Source organism: Haliotis rubra, unplaced genomic scaffold (genome assembly GCF_003918875.1).
Source record: "Haliotis rubra isolate DU_JTF1 unplaced genomic scaffold, ASM391887v1 Scf323, whole genome shotgun sequence".
NCBI classification, from domain to species: domain Eukaryota; kingdom Metazoa; phylum Mollusca; class Gastropoda; order Lepetellida; family Haliotidae; genus Haliotis; species Haliotis rubra.
The window spans coordinates 561,118-580,488 of NW_025766995.1; the positions used below are offsets into that span (position 1 = coordinate 561,118).

At 40.6% G+C, this 19,371-nt stretch overlaps 1 protein-coding gene across 3 annotated transcripts in view; it reads left to right on the plus strand.

The window, feature by feature from the left end:
- Positions 1 to 16,590, plus strand: part of LOC124283857 (potassium voltage-gated channel subfamily H member 7-like) — a 277,214-nt gene extending 260,624 nt beyond the window's left edge. For all 3 annotated transcript variants that reach the window (XM_046719882.1, XM_046719881.1, XM_046719883.1), the window contains 7 exons: positions 4,905 to 5,004; positions 8,861 to 9,013; positions 12,641 to 12,840; positions 13,031 to 13,142; positions 13,762 to 13,929; positions 14,295 to 14,592; positions 15,449 to 16,590. In XM_046719882.1, coding sequence (XP_046575838.1) covers positions 4,905 to 5,004; positions 8,861 to 9,013; positions 12,641 to 12,840; positions 13,031 to 13,142; positions 13,762 to 13,929; positions 14,295 to 14,592; positions 15,449 to 15,644 — 1,227 coding nt within the window. In that variant the 3' untranslated portion in view covers positions 15,645 to 16,590. The remainder of the gene's footprint in view (positions 1 to 4,904; positions 5,005 to 8,860; positions 9,014 to 12,640; positions 12,841 to 13,030; positions 13,143 to 13,761; positions 13,930 to 14,294; positions 14,593 to 15,448) is intronic.
- The last annotated feature ends 2,781 nt before the right edge of the window (positions 16,591 to 19,371 follow it).

Here is a 19,371-nt window from a genome sequence, read left to right on the forward strand (position 1 = left end):
TCAAAGAGAAAGTCACGTAAACTCATCATTAGGTCGGATTTGTGAAATAACAGCGTAACGCCCACACTGAGTGCATGTGTCCTTAGATCGCCAAAACCTCATCGAATTAAATGACACAACGAAACTGAGTGAGTGAGTTTTAGTTTTGCGACGCACTCAGTAATATTCCAGCTATTGTCTGGACCAGACAATCCAGTGATCAACAGCATGAGCATCGATCTGCGCAATTCGGAACCGATGACATGTGTCAATCTAGTCAGCGAGCCTGACCACCCGATCCCGTTAGTCGCCTCTTACGCCATGCGTGGGCTACTGAAGATCAATTTTAACCCGGATCTTCACGGATCCACGAAACTGAGAAGACAGAAACAGAATTTGTTGTCCACAAAAATGATCACTTGAAAGGATTTCAATAAATTATGTTATATTTGCGTCGAATAATCTTTTCTACTGTTTTAAAATGTTTTACCCAGATAAATTTGAAATTACCTTGTAAAAATCTTATTACGGATCATGAAGAGTGTTTTTGTGCTTGTTTCACAGAAATGTTTACGATGATTTTATTCAAAATTAATATTGGTAAAATCAAAACAAATCCCATCGATGCTCATTTAAATCTCTACTTACTTTAAAATAAAGATCAGACAGGGAGACAATGTGTTATTTTGTTCTGTATCAGATGTTTGATGAAGAATGAAATGCAATATCAAGGCTTAAACCTGATATCTTTGATGCGTTTGTTTGACACATGTAACAGACATTTTATTAATCCCTGCCCATCCAAAATAGAAACCTTGCGAAAAAAACATTCTTATTTTTCTGACATTGTGCACGATTTAACAAACCCAGCTCAATTCTCCATTTGTTCCCGTGGCAGCGAACCGGTATTTGATAGCTTGTTAACTACCCATTAGCCCTGAATCTGCCGACGAGGGACGACACTTCGAAATTCGTCACAATCAAAATGCAAATTTCTGGCATCAAAGATAGCAGTAATGGCCAAAGTATTGAATTTTCTATTTTCCCTTTGAAGTGGTATTTTATAGCAACTATAATCCCCGAGTCGTTACAGGTAGCTTAAATCTAGAGAACAGCTGCGACAGAAAAGATTTTTACAAAAAACATATTTGATAGAACGCATTTAAGAACGTTGTACTTGTGAACGGAATATTGAACTGATTTTGCGTGTTTTTCAATGACATCATGGAATGTTTTATTTAAAATTTACTTTTGTTTCAAATAGGGGAACCACGTGATTAATGGGTTTTACATTTGAATAGGCTTTTGAGAAAAAATCAATTCGTTTTAGGACTTAAGTTTTTAACGTTTAACAGCTTTGATCATTTAAGAACGTTACTTTTCTTTTTTCGGTGGGACTAAGTAACAGTCCAACATATTTCTAGTTTCTAGCATCATTCTGTAACCAGAAGATTAGTATTTTGTTTAACGCTGCACTCAGTAATGTTCCATCGGTATGACGGAGATCTGTATATTGATAAGTGATCGGGGCCAGACAATCCAGTGATTAACATCATCAACCCCGATACCGAGCTTCATGCATTACGTTCATCAGTTCATCAGCCTGACCTACCGATCCAGTAACTCGCCTTTGAAGACAAGAATTTCTGATGAACAATATTGGCATGGATCATCACAGAAGCTTTGTTTAATAACTTAAGTTATATTGTTTAAGATCTGCTTGATGTTGACAAGTACATTATAATTACCAATGATTTATTTTCTGTAATGAAACCCAGACAATCTGAAATTGCATTTTCGTTGTACAAATAGAAACAATTTGAAGCCCATTTCTGGTGTACCCCGCTGTGATATTTTTTGGAATATTGATAAAATTGTCCTAAAACAATGCTCACTCGTTGTGCAAATTATTGTTCTGAACTTTTGCAAAATCGATTTCAGAGGCAATGTCATTGAATGGTGTTTTCATAATTAACGGAACAGAAACTGTTGTAAAACAGAAGTAATATGGTAACATAGAAGAATGAGTGAGTATTATTTTACGCCGCTTCTAGCGATATTCCTGTAATTTCCTGGTACCAGAAATTGGCTTCACACATTGTACCTATGTGGGGAATCAAACCCGGGACTTTCACGTGACGAGCCAACGCTTTAACCGCTAAGCTACTCCACCTCCCCTCGTGCTATGCCAGACAATAGAAGAACATGGATGACGGTTTTTATTTTTAACAGCATCCAACTATCGGTTTACCGTTAGAGTTCCGTAACATTCGGAAACAAGCAAGACATTTGTTATTGGTATTTGACACAGATGTCTCAGGTTGTTGTTTTTTTTCCTTTTGTTTGTAGTGTGTGATTTGGCAATACTTCGTAGTAACATTCTCAAGTTTGGCAAAGTTTTCAAGGTACTAGATGTCTTTTAGCGTGACAGTGTATAGACAGTCGATCTACATGGTGTTTCCAACATCCGATCAAAGTTAATCACTGGCTTGTCGCTATATCAACTGGTCCATGTGCACTACATGCATTGTATGCATGCAACTATCCCTGTTTGTTTAAACCTTTTGCAGTTAGTATGGCAATGCAGGCTTGAACTGATGAAACGAAATAGAAATAAAATCGGCAAGCTCTCAAGGGAAACGACATAAATTGTTGAAATATATATTGTCCTTTTGCACGCTATTGCGGAAATACACGTTGCTTATAACTACATTCCTGAACTTCATTACGAGAAATGAACACGAATGTTACGGAACTCTAACGGTACACCGATTGTTGGATGCTGGTGAAAATCAAAACCGTCATCCATATTCTGCAAGTGTCTGGCTCAGCACGAGGGGCAGTTGGGTAGACTAGTGGTTACAGCGTTCGCTTGTCACGCCGAAGACCCGCGATCGATTCCCCACATGGGTACAGTGAAGCCCATTTCTGGTGTCCCCCGCTGTGATATTGCTAAAAGCGGCCTAAACCTCATTCACTCACTCCACACGATCCGCAGCTGTTGCCATGCACTTAAAACTGCAGGGATGTGTATTAGAGACAGGTTATTTTTGGTCTGTTTCGGAAGAGGCATTCTGTTCGTGAAACGATACGCTAAACAATTTCATTATATTTTACAGCACAGGTTTTAATACATATAGAGAGCCTAGTAAACAATATGTGTTTTCGCGTAAGCCTCAGACCTATATGATTATCTGTTTACAGAAATACCCCATATTTTTTCCAAGAGTAGACGGAGGGGATCGCTTTCACACTAGTAATCAGCGTGTGTTTGAGTTTTTTGTTATTACATCGCAAGATATATTCTGGAAGCATTTTTTTAAAGCATTGTGTCTTAGTATCGAGAGTAATGGATCTCAGGATCAAACGCAGATGTGTTAGTGTCAAGACTGGCATGTCTTAGTATCAAAGTTTGATGCGTCTAAGTATCACAAGCTTTTTTAGATTATGCGTCTTAGTATTAAAAGCAGATGTGTCCAAGTATCAACAACTGATGCGTCTATGTACGAAATTTCGACACTTCAACAGAAACTAACAAATTCTCCTTATGTCCAGAATAGCAACGCTGTGCGTCCATCGACCTTGCGCAGTAGCCGTCCAAATTTCTCTTGCTCTGCGCAGACCGTGTAATCCTATTGTGCCCTTTGATAAATGGTATGTCTACTTTTGCAAGGCAAAGCTAAGCTAAACGAACGGAAATTAGTTCGATCTTTGCATGATAAAGAAAACCCATCCCTGCAAAATCATCTCGGTAATGACTGCGATCAAGGAATATCTTTCTAAAATCTTGTTAGAATAGATCATCATGGTAAATTAATTTCTTCCGAGAATTAGTAATTTGCCATTCGAAAGGAAAGAAGATAGCCCTTAGTTCCCTCCCGCTTATTTGAAAGGGCGGCAGTCTTTGAAGATAATATCATATTCGTTTGTTGATAATGTTGTATTAAATTAGACGTATTTGTTTTCAAAGGAACAAGAAAGTAATTATATTTACAATTCCACATGCTTTGAAAAAAAATCGCTCACATAGTTTAATGTTTCTAAATGTATAAATCAAAGAAAACCTTCGTGCTCTGAAGTGGGTAATTAAGTATATTTCAGATGTTTTGAGGATTTTTTTCTACATTCCTTTAAACCACATAAGCATACTGTCTGGGTGTTCTTGCACTGGGCGAAATCACGTGACGTCCCGACAATGAAGCATGTCGTTGAAGGCACAAATTCAGACGTTAACGTCGCAGATTGAAATTAAGAATACACTTCCAAATGTCTTCCATAACAGTTTCTGGGTCTATAAAAGACAAAATAGTTATGAAAATTGTATAAATATGTCACTGAAAAGCTAGGGACGACACCAAATGTTCGTGGAAGGGTAAGCGTGTTTGTTTCTGAAGTACGTCTTGCCAGTACCGTTTCTTAAAGCTATCGTAGCGCTGACTGTCGTACGTCTATGTTACAGTATAGGAGGCGCGGCAGTCGTAGCGCGACGATAGCTTTGTGAAACGGGGCCCTTTACTGTGGGAAGGTGTGGAAATGGATGCATGTCTAGGAAAACACGTTGTTGTCATCTTAAATACTTTCAGCTGAATATCCACTTTATAAGTTACAGGATAGTTTTAATGCAGTGTCCCTAAGCAATGGCCATCGTCGTCGTCATCGTCGTCGTCGTCATCATCATCATCAGCATCATCATCATCATCATCATCATCATCAACATCATCGTCATGATGACGACGACGACGGCGACGACGACGACGACGACGACGATGATGATGATGATGATGATGATGATGATGATGATCAAATTATTGTATGAACAATTGTTGAGTTAGTATTATCATCATTGATATTTTTATCAACAGGTTTTGAAGAGCTATCATCCTCATCCTCATCACCGTCACCATTGTCCTTATTTCTATCCCCAGGTATTAAAGAGTTTCCCCGACTGCCTGCAAGCTGATATATGTCTTCATCTAAACCGGAATCTGCTCAATAACTGTGGGGCATTTAAAGGAGCCAGTCCAGGTAAGCGTCACTGTAGGGATAACTGGTATATGACCAGATGGTGGCCACATGAATACGTGCAAACACCTAGTTGCGGGTACAGCAATGTGCAGTGAAGTTGGACAAAGTACTGTGACTATGTGTCCTAGTCCACCCAGCTGTGAATGGGTACCTCGTTAGGATGAGGAAGCCGCAATAACTCGGTGCGCCTAGTGGCTGCAAGAGTTGTATACTCCCCAGGGAATTGAAATTGATTATACGATGTGCCGTTGAGATTGACATCCAATGATCGAGGGGAAAATACCAGCGCCTTGAGCATGCACTAGTTGCCTGGATATGTGCGCTATATAAATATCCTAAAATAGCCTAAAAAAATAATAATAATAACTGCATCATCATCGATGTAACACTATTTGTGTTGTTGTTTGTTGTGTGTAGTACAGCACACGCAAATCCGCTTGTCCTTAAAGGTTTAAACGGTAAGGACCAGGTTGAATAAACTTGGGTTTTATTTGTGTCGAAAATACACACATGTGCCTACTCGAATCTCTCTTACCCATGAAGATCCGGGTTCGAATTGATCTTCAGCAACCCATGCTTGTCGTAAGAGGCGACTAACGGGATCGGGTGGTCAGGCTCGCTGACTTGGTTGACACATGTCATCGGTTTCCAATTGCGCAGATCGATACTCATGCTGTTGATCACTGGATTGTGTGGTTCAGACGCGATTATTTACATTTTTGATTTAAACATATTTTATTCAGTGAAGAAAGGGATGAGGAACAAGTCATCCAACTTAGGTAACCATCTCCTGAGTATTTACAACATGATAACTATACAACAACATACATGTAATATAGAAAGAAATATAGTACAGAAATGGTAGAGACCTATGTACGGAGATAGTTATTAAGACATATGAAAATAATTTACAGCATTCAAGAAAAACGCTTGCTATTTGATATATAATGCTGAACTACTTTAAATATTGCATGATTTTGAGTATATGATAAGTTATATACAGACCGCCGCCATATAGCTGGAATATTGCTGAGTGCGGCGTAAAACTAAACTCACTCACTCACTCACTCGAATCTCACTTGCCGCGACTGTTTCTATGCTTGTAAGTACCATACCCTTGCTCGCGGGTTTCGTCGAACACCTGGAACGGTGGGGTAGCCCAGTGGTTAAAGCGTACGCTCGTCACGCACATGTACAAGTCCCTGGTTCGATTTCCCTTATGGGGACATTGTGTGAATCCTAATTACGGTGTCCGTCGTCGTGGTTATTGCTGGAATATTGCCAAAAGCGGCGTAAAACTAATCACTGACTGGTCTAACACTTGCATTACTCCGGGCTTTCCCCCACATTTAGCAGACATGCTGTTATATACTTGTATATTGTACAAGGCGACGTTAAAACCAACTGTTTCGACCACTGCATGAACAACAATATAGCGGATCAACAATATGGTGGCCACTTAAACACATTCTTGCTTGAAATGATATATCTCAGAATTGAGTACATTAAAAATCTATAAAAGTAAAATTCACATTTCAAATTATTTCAAAATTGCCATGAAACCACTTTCGACCAGTGCCCTTCGGCTCCTAGTATGAATAGGGTTCTGTTGCTATGGTAATTGCGGCTAGATTTCCTTCAGAAGCTGGAAATCATAAAGTTGATCATGGAGAAATATGTCTTTTTCTTAACTTGCTCAAGACAAGACATAAAAATAAATGCGGGGGCGAGTTGACTGTGAGAAAAAAGTCATATATTTCACCAAGCCCAGCAGGCTCCTTGGAAACCGGTTCGTGACAACCGGTTCATGAGTGTCAGAAGAAGTCAGATATTTTACTAATCACAGCAGGCTGCTCGGAACCGGTTCGTGACAACCGGTTCGTTTCTGTGAGAAGAAGTCAGATATTTTACCAATCCCAGCGGGCTGCTCGGAACCGGTTCGTGACAACCGTTGTTTACTACCCAGCTTAGATACGGATTACGCCCAGTGAAACCTGATATAACCGGAACGCCCACTGATATAGAACGAAACACCGTTGTGTCGAAATTCGATTTGTCGAACAGACTTTTGTGTCGAAGTAAAAGCAGGGTTCTTCATGTTCAATATATATCATCATTTTGTCGAACCACGGATAACACGAAGTATTTAGCTTCGCCCCTTCTACTTCGACCCAACAGAGTTTGAATGTATTAACTGTTAATCATATAATTGGTAGGTGTTTTCGGCAAGATAAATCAACGGATGAAAACTGAATTCATTTGGGTCTTAAACGGATAATTATGCAAATGTGTAAGGTCAGGTAGTGCCACTTTCAGTGTTTATAAACATGGCATCGCTTTTGTCTGTCGGCAATGGAATCTGAACTGACCATTGGGATCGGGACAAATGACCAGGATAATGGTTATCATTACTGTACAAAATTGCTAGAACATCAGGAAATCCGGCCGCCAATCCGGGCAGTCTTATTGGATGACCACATCAGTTAAAACAGCTTGAAAGTGGACAATTATCGGACACTGAGTATGTCTTAACACCAAACATCGGCATCGCAGTTTTGTGCGGCTGCAGTTATCTTTTGAATTGCGCGAAAGACACCAAAATAGGCAGAATAATTGCCTGAAATGATCACTGTAATGCCTGGGTAACCTTTTGGTCACTTTGATGAAATGGCATAACGTTTTTGTGCTGTGTGTTGGAAATGGGTTAGTCTTTGTGTCCGACTTCAGTATAACCAGGGCGGTGGGGTAGCCTAGTGGATAAAGCGTTCGCTAGACATGCCGAAGATCCGGGTTCGATTCCCAACATGGGTACAATGTGTGAAGCCCATTCCTGGTGTCCCCCGCCGCGACATTGCTGGAATATTGCTAAAAGCGGCGTAAAACTAAACTCACTCACTAGTTGGCCGAATGGACGTGGCTGTTTGGGGGTCTTGATGTGGTACCACGTCCTCTCAGTCAAGAACTGGATCCGGAATATGCTGACTGAGTAGCCTAATGGTTAAAGCATTTGTTCATCACGCCGAAGATCCGGGTTCGAATCTCCACATGGGTACAATGTGTGAAGCCCATTTCTGGTGTCCCCGCCTTGATATTGATTGAATATTGCAAAAAGCAGAGTGAAACCATTCTCTTACAAATCCCGCCAATGCAGATGTAGAGCAAACACACATTGTAGCTCCCCCTGTGGCATGTATTCACCAACAGTTACATACTCAATCGCGTCTCTTACACAGGCCATTAGCACTCATGGTTCAAAACTTATCAAACCATCTTACTGTAAGATGCTTGGACCCGTATCCACTGGTGCTTACTGTTCTCAACCGCTCTTGTTCCTAAGACACCATTCCGTCTTGTTGCGAGACTGCCACACCTGACAACAGAAAATAATCAGAATCACAATGCATAATGCATGCTGATATTAAGATAAAATAGAAACAGACTAAGCTGTTCGGGACAGATTGGATTTTATACCTCCATCTAGTTCCGCCCTCTACCAAAATAACCTGCCTTATATCTGGCTTTACCGCAAAGAGAAATCAATTTCATTCTAATTCGCTCTGTTCAACCGCATGATATTTCATTACTCACTTGATGCCTAAGCAAAAACGGTCAAACTTGAATCGTTCGTAAAATAACTGAAATACGGATACTGTATATTTACGAATTCGTTTGTACGTACCGATTTACATCGAAGCCTTTATGTAGATTTGGCGACTCGGCTTTAATTTTAGAGATAAATTGACAAGGTATTCAGCCTATTTCAAGGAACACCCATGCAACATGCCGTTTGTGAATCAAATCCATTTCTGCCAAACCCACTCTCTCTCTAATCCTACGCATATCTGGTTTGTTTCAGGCTGTTTACGAGCTCTTTCCAGGAAGTTCAAGACTACGCATGCGCCACCGGGAGATACATTACTACATCCGGGTGCTATCATGACAGCCATCTACTTTATAGCACGTGGTTCTATAGAAATCCTCAAAGATGATACAGTCATGGCCATATTAGGTAATCAAGATTTGGTAGTTGTAATAAGTTATAATTAATTTCAGTGTTGTTCATTGAAATTCCTGCCTTCTGACTGGCTGAACTGGCCACGTGTCGCATTCATTTAATCTAAACATTCAACCACGCCCATCAATACGGACTACTTTCATCACTACGGATGTTTGCAGTCGAAGGAATTTCGGTCCTGTCTACCAGTATTATTCTTTCACAGGACCGTATGACGATATGCATATATATTCAGGCTTCCTTTAACCACCTTTCGATACCTGGACCCTGATGAAATGAAGCAACATTACTGAAGGGCCTGCAAGTTTTCGCATGTTGGTCTTCGCTCGTTTGGGTTACGTAGATGCAATGTGTCAGGGTTCTATTCCTGAGTATCTTTTGTTCAGCTGTGTCTACCCGTTGTTACGAAATCAATGCTTGAATTGAATTTGGCGGGTACTGAACATCTCATTTAAAATAGCCGCCTTCTTCCTGACATATCCGGGGCAATGGGGTAGCCTAGTGGTTAAAGCGTTGGCTCGTCACGCCGGAGACCCGGGTTCGAATCCCCACATGGGTAAAATGTGTGAAGCCCATTTCTGGGGTCCCCCGCCGTGATGTTGCTGGAATATTGCTAAAAGCGGCGTAAAACCAAACTCAGTCAGTCAGTCCTGACATATCCATCCTGGTTTCCTATAGTCTGACTGTATCCCGCTACCCTGATTCATACATTTTGAACATCGGTTTCGAGATTCATACCTCAACGACCGGAAACATTATTATATATTTTGTAAAACAAGATAATTTACTACTTAATATAAACCAAAATACCAGTCACAACTTAATCACGTAAATAGAAACTGTAATTAAAAAATCTGATTCCCCCCTAACCTTTTGAATACAAAAAACAAAAATCACCCACTAACTCCTCGATCACCAGTGTCGGTGTAGTCGTGCGTTACGCTGTAGATACGTGGTACAGTTCAGTTGCAGATTAGTCTCAGACAGTCCGGCATTGCATGCGATGTTCGTCTTAATCTTCCACCATTAGGCACACAAGAAAACCGCTTAGTCTGTCATCCAGATCAGTGCTTTCACTATGTCTAAATCGGAACCGAAATAAATACGTTTTAATCAATGAAAGTACAAGCCTTTTTTCAGGGAATTGAGAAATAGATACTACAGCGTGTTTGTTCTCGTTCTTGTATTAAGATATAAGTATTTGCAGTCTTTGAACGGCATTTATGGGTGAACACCTAAAGGAGAGAATTTATTGATGTCAACTTCTGTGTTTTGAAGAAGACGAAGTTTCGGAGCATGTTCTCACTACTTCATCAGATCGACGCCTTCATTAAAGTATTTAGTCGAAAAAATTATGTAATACCAACCTTTTTTTAAATGTAAAAACCTTTTGTGGCATGCTTTTCAAATCAAACGTAAGCCTACGTTAGATGATCATGTGAATGGGACAGGCCGGATTCCATTCTTGTCGGATTTGAGGTGAAATTCTCCTGTCTGGCCACGTGATGCTTCGCTTTGGACCCTGTGCGCGGATATAACCAGGATGATTTTATGGACGCATCTAACAGCTGCGAAACTGAACGATTCGTTTCAACAGTCTCTGTGTTCTCACCTGAAGAGTAAAGTCTACTACTTGGTTGCTTTTATTGAAAACGCATAATGTATCTTTTTCCAAAGCTGTTTCTCATCACACACATGTAAGTCCTCATTTTCCTGTTTAGAAATTAAAGAATGATTGAGGTTTTTCTGCAAATCAGTACAAAAGTACATGTTGTGTTGAATCTGTTTAACAGAAACTTATCATGGATGTCGCATAGATTGGGCATGTTATGTATTAAAGTATTGACAAACATTTGAAGCTAAAATTTTCCAGGGGAGATTTTTTCTTGAAATATAACCCTTTATGATCTCTTTAATTTTGTTGATTGCGAACGTTTGTATCAGCATGTTGTTTTTTTATCATCCAAAACTGTGTTCCACAGGAGATATTGCTTGTGTGAGATTAGACGATATCTCCTAGAAGATATCATTTTGACATTAGATTTTGCACAATGCCCTGACAATGCTATGACGTCATGAACATGATGACGTCACAGTATGTCGTACTATTGTTCTTAACGTATTTTGAGTAGTATAGTTATGGTAATGAGGTAGATCAGCTGATAAAGCGATGACGCCGCTGGTTGAAAATCCTTGATTAGTTCCCACATCGTTAGAGTGTACAGTCACCATTTTCTGTGTCCCCGCCGTGATATTACTTATCTCTCGATGTTACTTATCTCTCGATGTTACTTATCTCTCGATATTACTTATCTCTCTCTCGAGATGTTACTTATCTCTCGATGTTACTTATCTCTCGACAACCCAGATTCACCCTCTATAGATGTGTTCCTGCTGTATGTTAATTCTGACTTCCTGTGTTCGTGATATAGCCATCCATATTTTCAATGAATAAATAAAACTAACCCCAAAATGATAATATAAATTTCACCAATTGTGTAAATTATATTTATGAAATGTTAGAATTAACATCATTACACAGTAGCCATTATATTAATTTTTAATGTTATAAAAGTCGCTTGGCTTCGGAAACAATTAATATTTTTTTAATGTAAAAATGTCAAACAGACCTGGTCCTTTTTACATCACATCAGGATATACATTTCCACAGTGTCGGGGAAAATGGAGAAAACAGTTGTTATTTCACATCGGAATGAAAATTCAGGATGGGTAGGAAATAGGAAATGCAGAAAATTGCGACATCAGCAGTTTTGATTTGGTCAATGTCCATTTCAAAATACCTCTGGCATTACATTAGCAACAAAGGGATACACTGTTTTAATTAAAACATTGCTGGGTAGCCGAGTTGGTGCCACAAATCACCGCGACCTCTTGGCCTGCCAGGATCATCTGACCATGAGTTCGAATCCCAGTGCGCTCTGACTATGTCATATATTTGTCAGCTCCATACGTATGCTTTTGGGTTTCAAGAAAATGCCCGATGGGCGATTTAGTTTTCCAAATTTTCTTTTTTCCATTTTTTTCATTATTAGCATATATTTATGGTAAATGCGTGTTGAATTTTGTCAAATCCCTTGACAGGAAGTGGCCACAGCCCGGGTAGTTTCTGGACGTTTGGGTTTCCAGAATTAAATTGAGACATGTTTTGTACATTTAAGACATGGCCCCGTTTCACAAAGCTATCGTAGCGCTACGACTGTCGTACCTCCTATACTGGGCCTAGAGTTTCCAAGCTCTCTGAGAGCTAAGATAGTCGTAAGTTAATGTTAATGTATGACACTTACGACTATCTTAGCTGTAAGCGAGCTTCGAAAATCCAGGCCCTGTAACATAGACGTTCGGCAGTCGTAGCGCTACATTGGCGGATCCAGAGGGGGTCAGGGTTCGCCCCTTTGAAAATAACTTAAGACCGTATTGAAGATTTTTTTGCGTTGGCGGACCCCCCCTTTCAAAATTCCTGGATCCGCCCATGGCGCTACGTTAGCTTTGTGAAACGGGGCCCAGCATCTCTATATATACACCGTGATAGATGCGAAATACTGGTAGAAGCGACGTAAAATCTCGTTCACTAACACGTTGTTTTGTATTATTTCCATGTAGGTAAGGACGATATATTTGGCGAGGATATAAAAGATCCAGATAAGATGACGATAGGCAAGACCATGTATTGTGTCCGGGCGCTGTCGTACTGCGACATCAACAAGATTGAGCTGGCTGACCTCAAAGAGGTTCTATACACGTATCCGGAGTTTGCGGACACGTTCCTTCAAAAGTTCCAAGTGACCTTTAACCTTCGAAAGGTGAGCCAAACTGTTGTTACAGAAGTTCGAGTTATAAGTATGCTCGATACCGACAGAATTCGTTCCGTATTCAGAGCAAGGATGAGTCTCCGGAACTAGCCGGAAGGAACTACATTCACCCGTTCAGCGCAGCATACACTCACAAGAATTGATGAATTTATTTCAAGATACAATGTTTTCATGTTTCCAGGGCACACTACTGCAACGAAAGGTTAAAAGCAAAATGGAGGATGAGACGCTGAAGTTTATACGTCAACGGCGTCCGAGACTTCAGTGTAAGCGACGTAATACAGAAATCGAAGGTGAGTTGGTGTCTTGACTCATTCTTGGTACTTTAAAAGGCTCGCCGACATGATTCATGCAAGCCATCGTATTTCAAATTGATCAACGCTCATAATGTCGGTCACTTGATTGCCTGGTCGAGATCTGATTATTTACATACTGCCGTCATATAGTTGGAACATTGCAGAGTACGGCATCAAGCAACAACAACAACAACAACAACAACAAAACTATTAATTGTGAGAACTACATGTTCAAGGTGAAGCACGGGGTGGTGGGGTAGCCTTGAGGTTAAAGCGTTCGTTCGTCACGCTGAGGACCCAGGTTCGATTCCCCCCACATGGGTACATTGTGTGAAGCCAATTTCTGGGCTCCCTGTCTTTTCTGGCTGTTTGTCTCCCGCCGTAATATTACTGGAATATTGCTAAAGGCGGCGTAAAACTAAACTCACTCACTCACTCCAACAGTAGCTCTTAAGATACATACGAACAAGTACATTCAGCTATACACAAACACATTAAATCCTATTTTACATCACCTCTTGCCAGTGTCCCTGAAGAAACATTGTGGGTCCATTGCCACAGTGACCTTTGCTGTCTCATCGACGTTCTTTATAATTCCCCCTATTATCTTCAACAGGACGTGCTGGTCTGCGGCAACGTCGAGTGGGCAGCATGGACGCACGACGTACCAGCCGCGACATCATCGACCTGTCTGCTAGCGAGGATGAAGGGGTGGGGATCTTGGAACTGTCGACAGAGGGCGCCACTGAGGAGGTGACGGAGGAAGACTTCAACAAGAAGACAGGTAATTTGTCACAGAATCCATACCGCCACACCGAGACACTAATCGTTACTCTCATCCAGTACTGCAGACCTCTCCTTACTCGCTCTCATATCTACATACAAATCCTTACTCATGCTCATCTATTGAGATAGTGGTTAAGGCGTTCCGCTCGTCACGCCTAAGACCAGGTTCTATTCTCTACATGGGCACAATGTGTGAAGCCCATTTCAGGTGTCTCCGGATTTGTAGATCGATGTTCATGCTATTGATCACTGGATTGTCTGGTCCAGACTCGATTGTTCAGACCGCCGCCATACAGCTGGAATATTGCTGTGTGTGTCGAAAAATATAAACTCACTGATTAGACATCAATACCCCTTTTTCAGATGCAGTCCAACAGAGTCGGAAAGGAAAGAAAGAGAAGTCACAATCCACGCGTGACGGAAGTCAGACTAAGAAACAAACACTTCCGGTTCGAAAAGACCCGACTTCCGAAAGCTTGACAGGCCACGCGGGGTTGTCTCCCATTGCTTCAAGCGGAACAACTTACACACCCAAGTCGAGTTCGAGTACCGGGCAGATATGGAAACTGCAGAATATAGAATATGAAATAAAGCAATATCCTGACAAAGGGAGTATACACTCTTTAGCCGACATTGATAGCAGGCTGGAGAATCTGTATGAGTGAGTATATCACAGAGTTATGTCCCTTTATGTCTCACCCAAACTACGTCGTAAAACAATGCAGTCCAATCCGTACTCGAGTTTCAGTCTCTCTATCCGTACAGAGTCGTTATGAAGTCCCGTTATCTCGAACATATGCTTGAGTTTTGCCGTGACCAAGTTTGCACAATCTCGAAATACAGCCCCGTTATGTCCAATCCATGATAGAATCTTTTTAGGTCAAACCTGTAGTCTTGTTCCGTTCTGCCTGTCTGAACACACCTCTCGGCGCACTTGTAGCAAGCGATCTTAGCGGTATGACTATCTTAAGTCTATGTTACAACATGGGATCTACAATCATCTGTAAGATAGCTTTGTGCAGAGTCTCGTTATATCGGGCCCTTGGCGTTGTCTAGTTATGTATTACCCTTAACAACTCGTAATATAGTCCCTACATGTCTGTCCCTCACTAGATAACCGTCATGTCTATCCTGCTGTGGATCCCCATTATGTTTATGCTGTACTTGAGGCTCGTTTTGTCTTACTTGTAATAACAACTTTATGTCTAACCCGTAGTAGACTAAAATTGAGTCTCTGAACTGATCACTAAATACAGTCTAAGACATACGCAGTTCTTAATTTATCTTAATAAGACATAACAAGAAGGAGCCCAGAGATTGTCTTTATTTTCTGAAAAAAAACCAATCAGCAGAGATGTAATTGGCATTATGTCCGTCACTGACATGCCATTGAAAGCGTATGTGACAGGAATATTTATTGGCCCAAACAGTGATACAGTGCTGCTTTTTATCGGAAGTCCTTTTCGGGGAAACGTCTGTATTTTTACTTGCTATATATACATTTTTTTCTTTTTTAGCCGGATGCACAACTTTGAAAACGAACTGTACACAACTGTTGACGCCATCCTAGAAATACTCGGCCATAAACCCAAAGTAACACGTGATCAGTTTGACTCATGCGCATCGCCTACTTCCGGTAAAGATAAGTCTGTTCGTCCCAAGGGAGTGAAGCTAATTCACTCCCCTAGCGACGGAGAGAAGAAGACGGGTTGAGAGGGAGACAGAGAGCTTGTGTTCAAGTGTTGAAATCCCAGAAACAAAACCACAAGTCAAACGGGAACACGTTCGTGAACGTGTTCGGGAAAATTCGTACGAGGATTCTGAAAAGTGCAGCTCGTTAGAGGTCGCTATTTTGAGATGACGTCACGGCCATGTTGAAAGATAACGAATGTCTTGCCCAGGAGGTTAATATGTCTGCTAGTGGTATTAGATGCACCATTTTGTTGCTGACTACGTCACACTGCTTGAGGAACCAAGTCTCGTAAACTCACGTCCACAACGTCACGTTATCACGACACTGCTTCCACTGCCGCTGGAGAATCGAATATGTCAAAGTTTGTTTCGTGTGAGGAGAACTGGTCATATTTTGTGAATATGCGTGCGTTAGGATGATATTATTTAATATGCTAGTTTTGGAATATTCATCACAGTATAATGTGTTTTCCTCATGGTGATGCTAGGTAGACTGTCAACGCTTTGTAAGCTGCTGTAGATGACATATGTCTCTTGTCTGTACAACAGCAACGTCGGAAGGTGGAATGGAGGCCGTCAAAGTCGTAATCATTATTTTCCTCATGGGGGTTTACTGTTTAGAATCGTTTCCCTGGCAACCGTGCTGGTAAGGGGCGACACATTGGGTCCTCCAGATTGGTTATCGGATGGTAACATGTTATTGTACCCGACAGCATGGGTCTTTGTTCATCATATCAACCACAAGGTCGTCAGATCGACCCTCGATTATGTTAAGACCGCCGTCTTATAGCTGGGATATTGCTGAGGATGGCTTTTAATAACTGAAATTCGTAACACAACATTTAAATTTCTCCCCGTGTTTATCAGTGTCTTCTGTTATCGCCAGTTTCTTCTGTGTAGAATGGGTGGGGTAGCTTAGTGGTGAAAGCGTTCGCTCGTCACGCCGAAACTCCGGGTTTGATTCTCCACATTGGTACACTGTGTGAAGTCCCCCGCCGTGGCATTGCTGAAATATTGCTGAAAGCGGTGTGAAAGTAAACTCACTCACCCCTGTGTAGAGTGAGTGAGTTAAGATTTAACGTCACATCGGCAATATTTCAGCCATATCGTGCACCCCTGTGTAGAATAACCATGGAGCATGATGACCTTGTCAAACTTCATAACATCGATGCATGTAATATGTTCAGAGGAAGCCACATTCACGTACAATGTTACGTTTAGTTACGCATAGTTACACATAGTTACGCATAGTGCGTAGTGTTAGGTTACGTGTGAACGGTATTCGTTGAATTCGAGGTTCATAGAACCCGTCATATGAGATTAGCTTTTGGTCGTCTTTCGAATGTGATTATGCTTTAGCGTATGTGTGTGCGCGTGTGCATGTGCGAGTGCGTGTGCATGACCGTGGTCGCTTGCGTAGCAGAAAAAGAAACAAGTTAGTAAGGTAAGCCAAGAGTCTATATGTTAATATATTTATGAGTGAGTGAGTGAGTGAGTTAAGATTTAAAGTCACATCGGCAATATTTCAGCCATATCGTGACTAAAGCAAGTTATAAATATATCAACAATTTAAGTGAAATTATAAAATTCTGCCGACGAAGGACAGTAAAATAACTAGATTATCACAGATATAGATATAAAACTAGTAACTAAATCTAAAACATTTGAACTATACAAGACGATACAATATAAAAAACAGGCTATTGATCACCAACAACTGAAGGTAGATCACCATACTAGGGACCATGGGGACTTACAGTACATTTGCTTCCTGCATGGACCCTAGCTGGATTTACACCATCCCTTCAGCCATTGGCGACAGAAGAGAAACCTAGCCATAAATTAAAAGTACACATATTCTACGATTAAAAACCTGGTACACTTAAATTGACTAAATGTTTTGGGACTAATATATTTATGAATATACATAAGGTTTGCATTATGTAGAGATGTTTCATGAACAATTGTTAATAGAACGAAAGCCCAGTTTGTGTAAACGCCACTCTTGAAATGAAACGTTACCATGGCAGGGTCATTGTAGTTGGAATTTTCAACTATGATTTAATGATTTTGAAAGTTTTAGGTAACAATACGAGAAGAATATTTCGAAGTTAACATTTATTATCATATTTATTATTTAATTAATTAATTTTGTTAGTTATGAATTAACATCTATTTGTTTATTATTCATTTATTGATTGTATTATGGTCTTCGATTATTCTAATGAGAGGAAAAAAAGAACCTTGACAAGACATATCAAGGTCATTTTATTGAGAGGCGGTTGGGTAACTTAATTATTCGTTATTCCGAAGGTCATTCGTTTGAAAGGGGGCGTTTAACGCTTACTAACGTTATACTTTCGCTGTAGTTTCACAAAGTCCGTTTTGGTTCTTTGTGAAGTATATGACTGTCTTCGTGATCGGGGGCCTGATACACAAAAACGTGCGTAGCACTATGCCAAGTCAAAAGCCAATGGCTTATCCTAAGCCAATGATAAAATATAGAGATACGATAGGTCGTAACGTTACGAACGCTTAGTGGATCGGGGTCCAATGAATATTTCTTATATTTCAATGATACTTCCGGACTGGGCCAAGACGATCTCCGACAGAACGTTTGGGCCAAGACGATCTCCGACAGAACATTCGGTACATACATTGAAACGAGCGTTACGTCGTATGTATTTTGAAGGCGGCGCTGTACGTCTACAAGAATAAATTTGTATATTAATGTAATATTTTTGTAAACCACTCATTATATCGTGTCGCATAGAATCGTATTACTGTATCTGGGTTGTTAAGTTTAGATATATAATAATAGTCCGGCTTATCCAAACGAAATATCATATGTTAGTGTTCAACTTTGAGTTAACCTGTTTTCTCTTATCGAAAGCACCACAAGTATCGACGTATGGCAATAAACATCGAAAGCTAACCTGTGATAGAGTTACGTTGCAATAAATATTTGTATCTTGTGTGTGGTGTTCTGTTTCTCTGAGCCGAGTGTCCGATTGAGAGGGAAAGGTCTTGAATGTGGCTGGAGAGGGATACATCCATAGCCGGCGGACGGGCGGTCATCGGCGAAGAACCAGAATTAATCCATCTATCGAAATACGCATACACGCATCCATCCGTCAATTGATCCATCAACCATCCATTGATCAATCCATCCTAACATACAGACAGACAGACAGACAGACAGACATGCATACATACATACAAACATACATACAGACACACACGTACATGCATGCACACACATACATAAATACATACCAACATACGTAAAAGCGTACGTACATATGTACAGACAGATAGACACACACACGTAATGCACGAACACACATACATAAATACATACCAACATACGCAAAAGCGTACGTACATATGTACAGACAGATAGACACACACACGTAATGCACGCACACACATACATAAATACATACCAACATACGTAAAGGCGTACGTACATATGTACAGACGGATAGACACACACACGTAATGCACGAACACACATACATAAATACATACCAACATACGCAAAAGCGTACGTACATATGTACAGACAGATAGACACACACACGTATTGCACGCACACACATACATAAATACATACCAACATACGTAAAGGCGTACGTACATATGTACAGACAGATAGACACACACACGTAATGCACGCACACACAGACATAAATACATACCAACATACGTAAATGCCAACATACGTAAAAATCTGCCTCAAATTCAC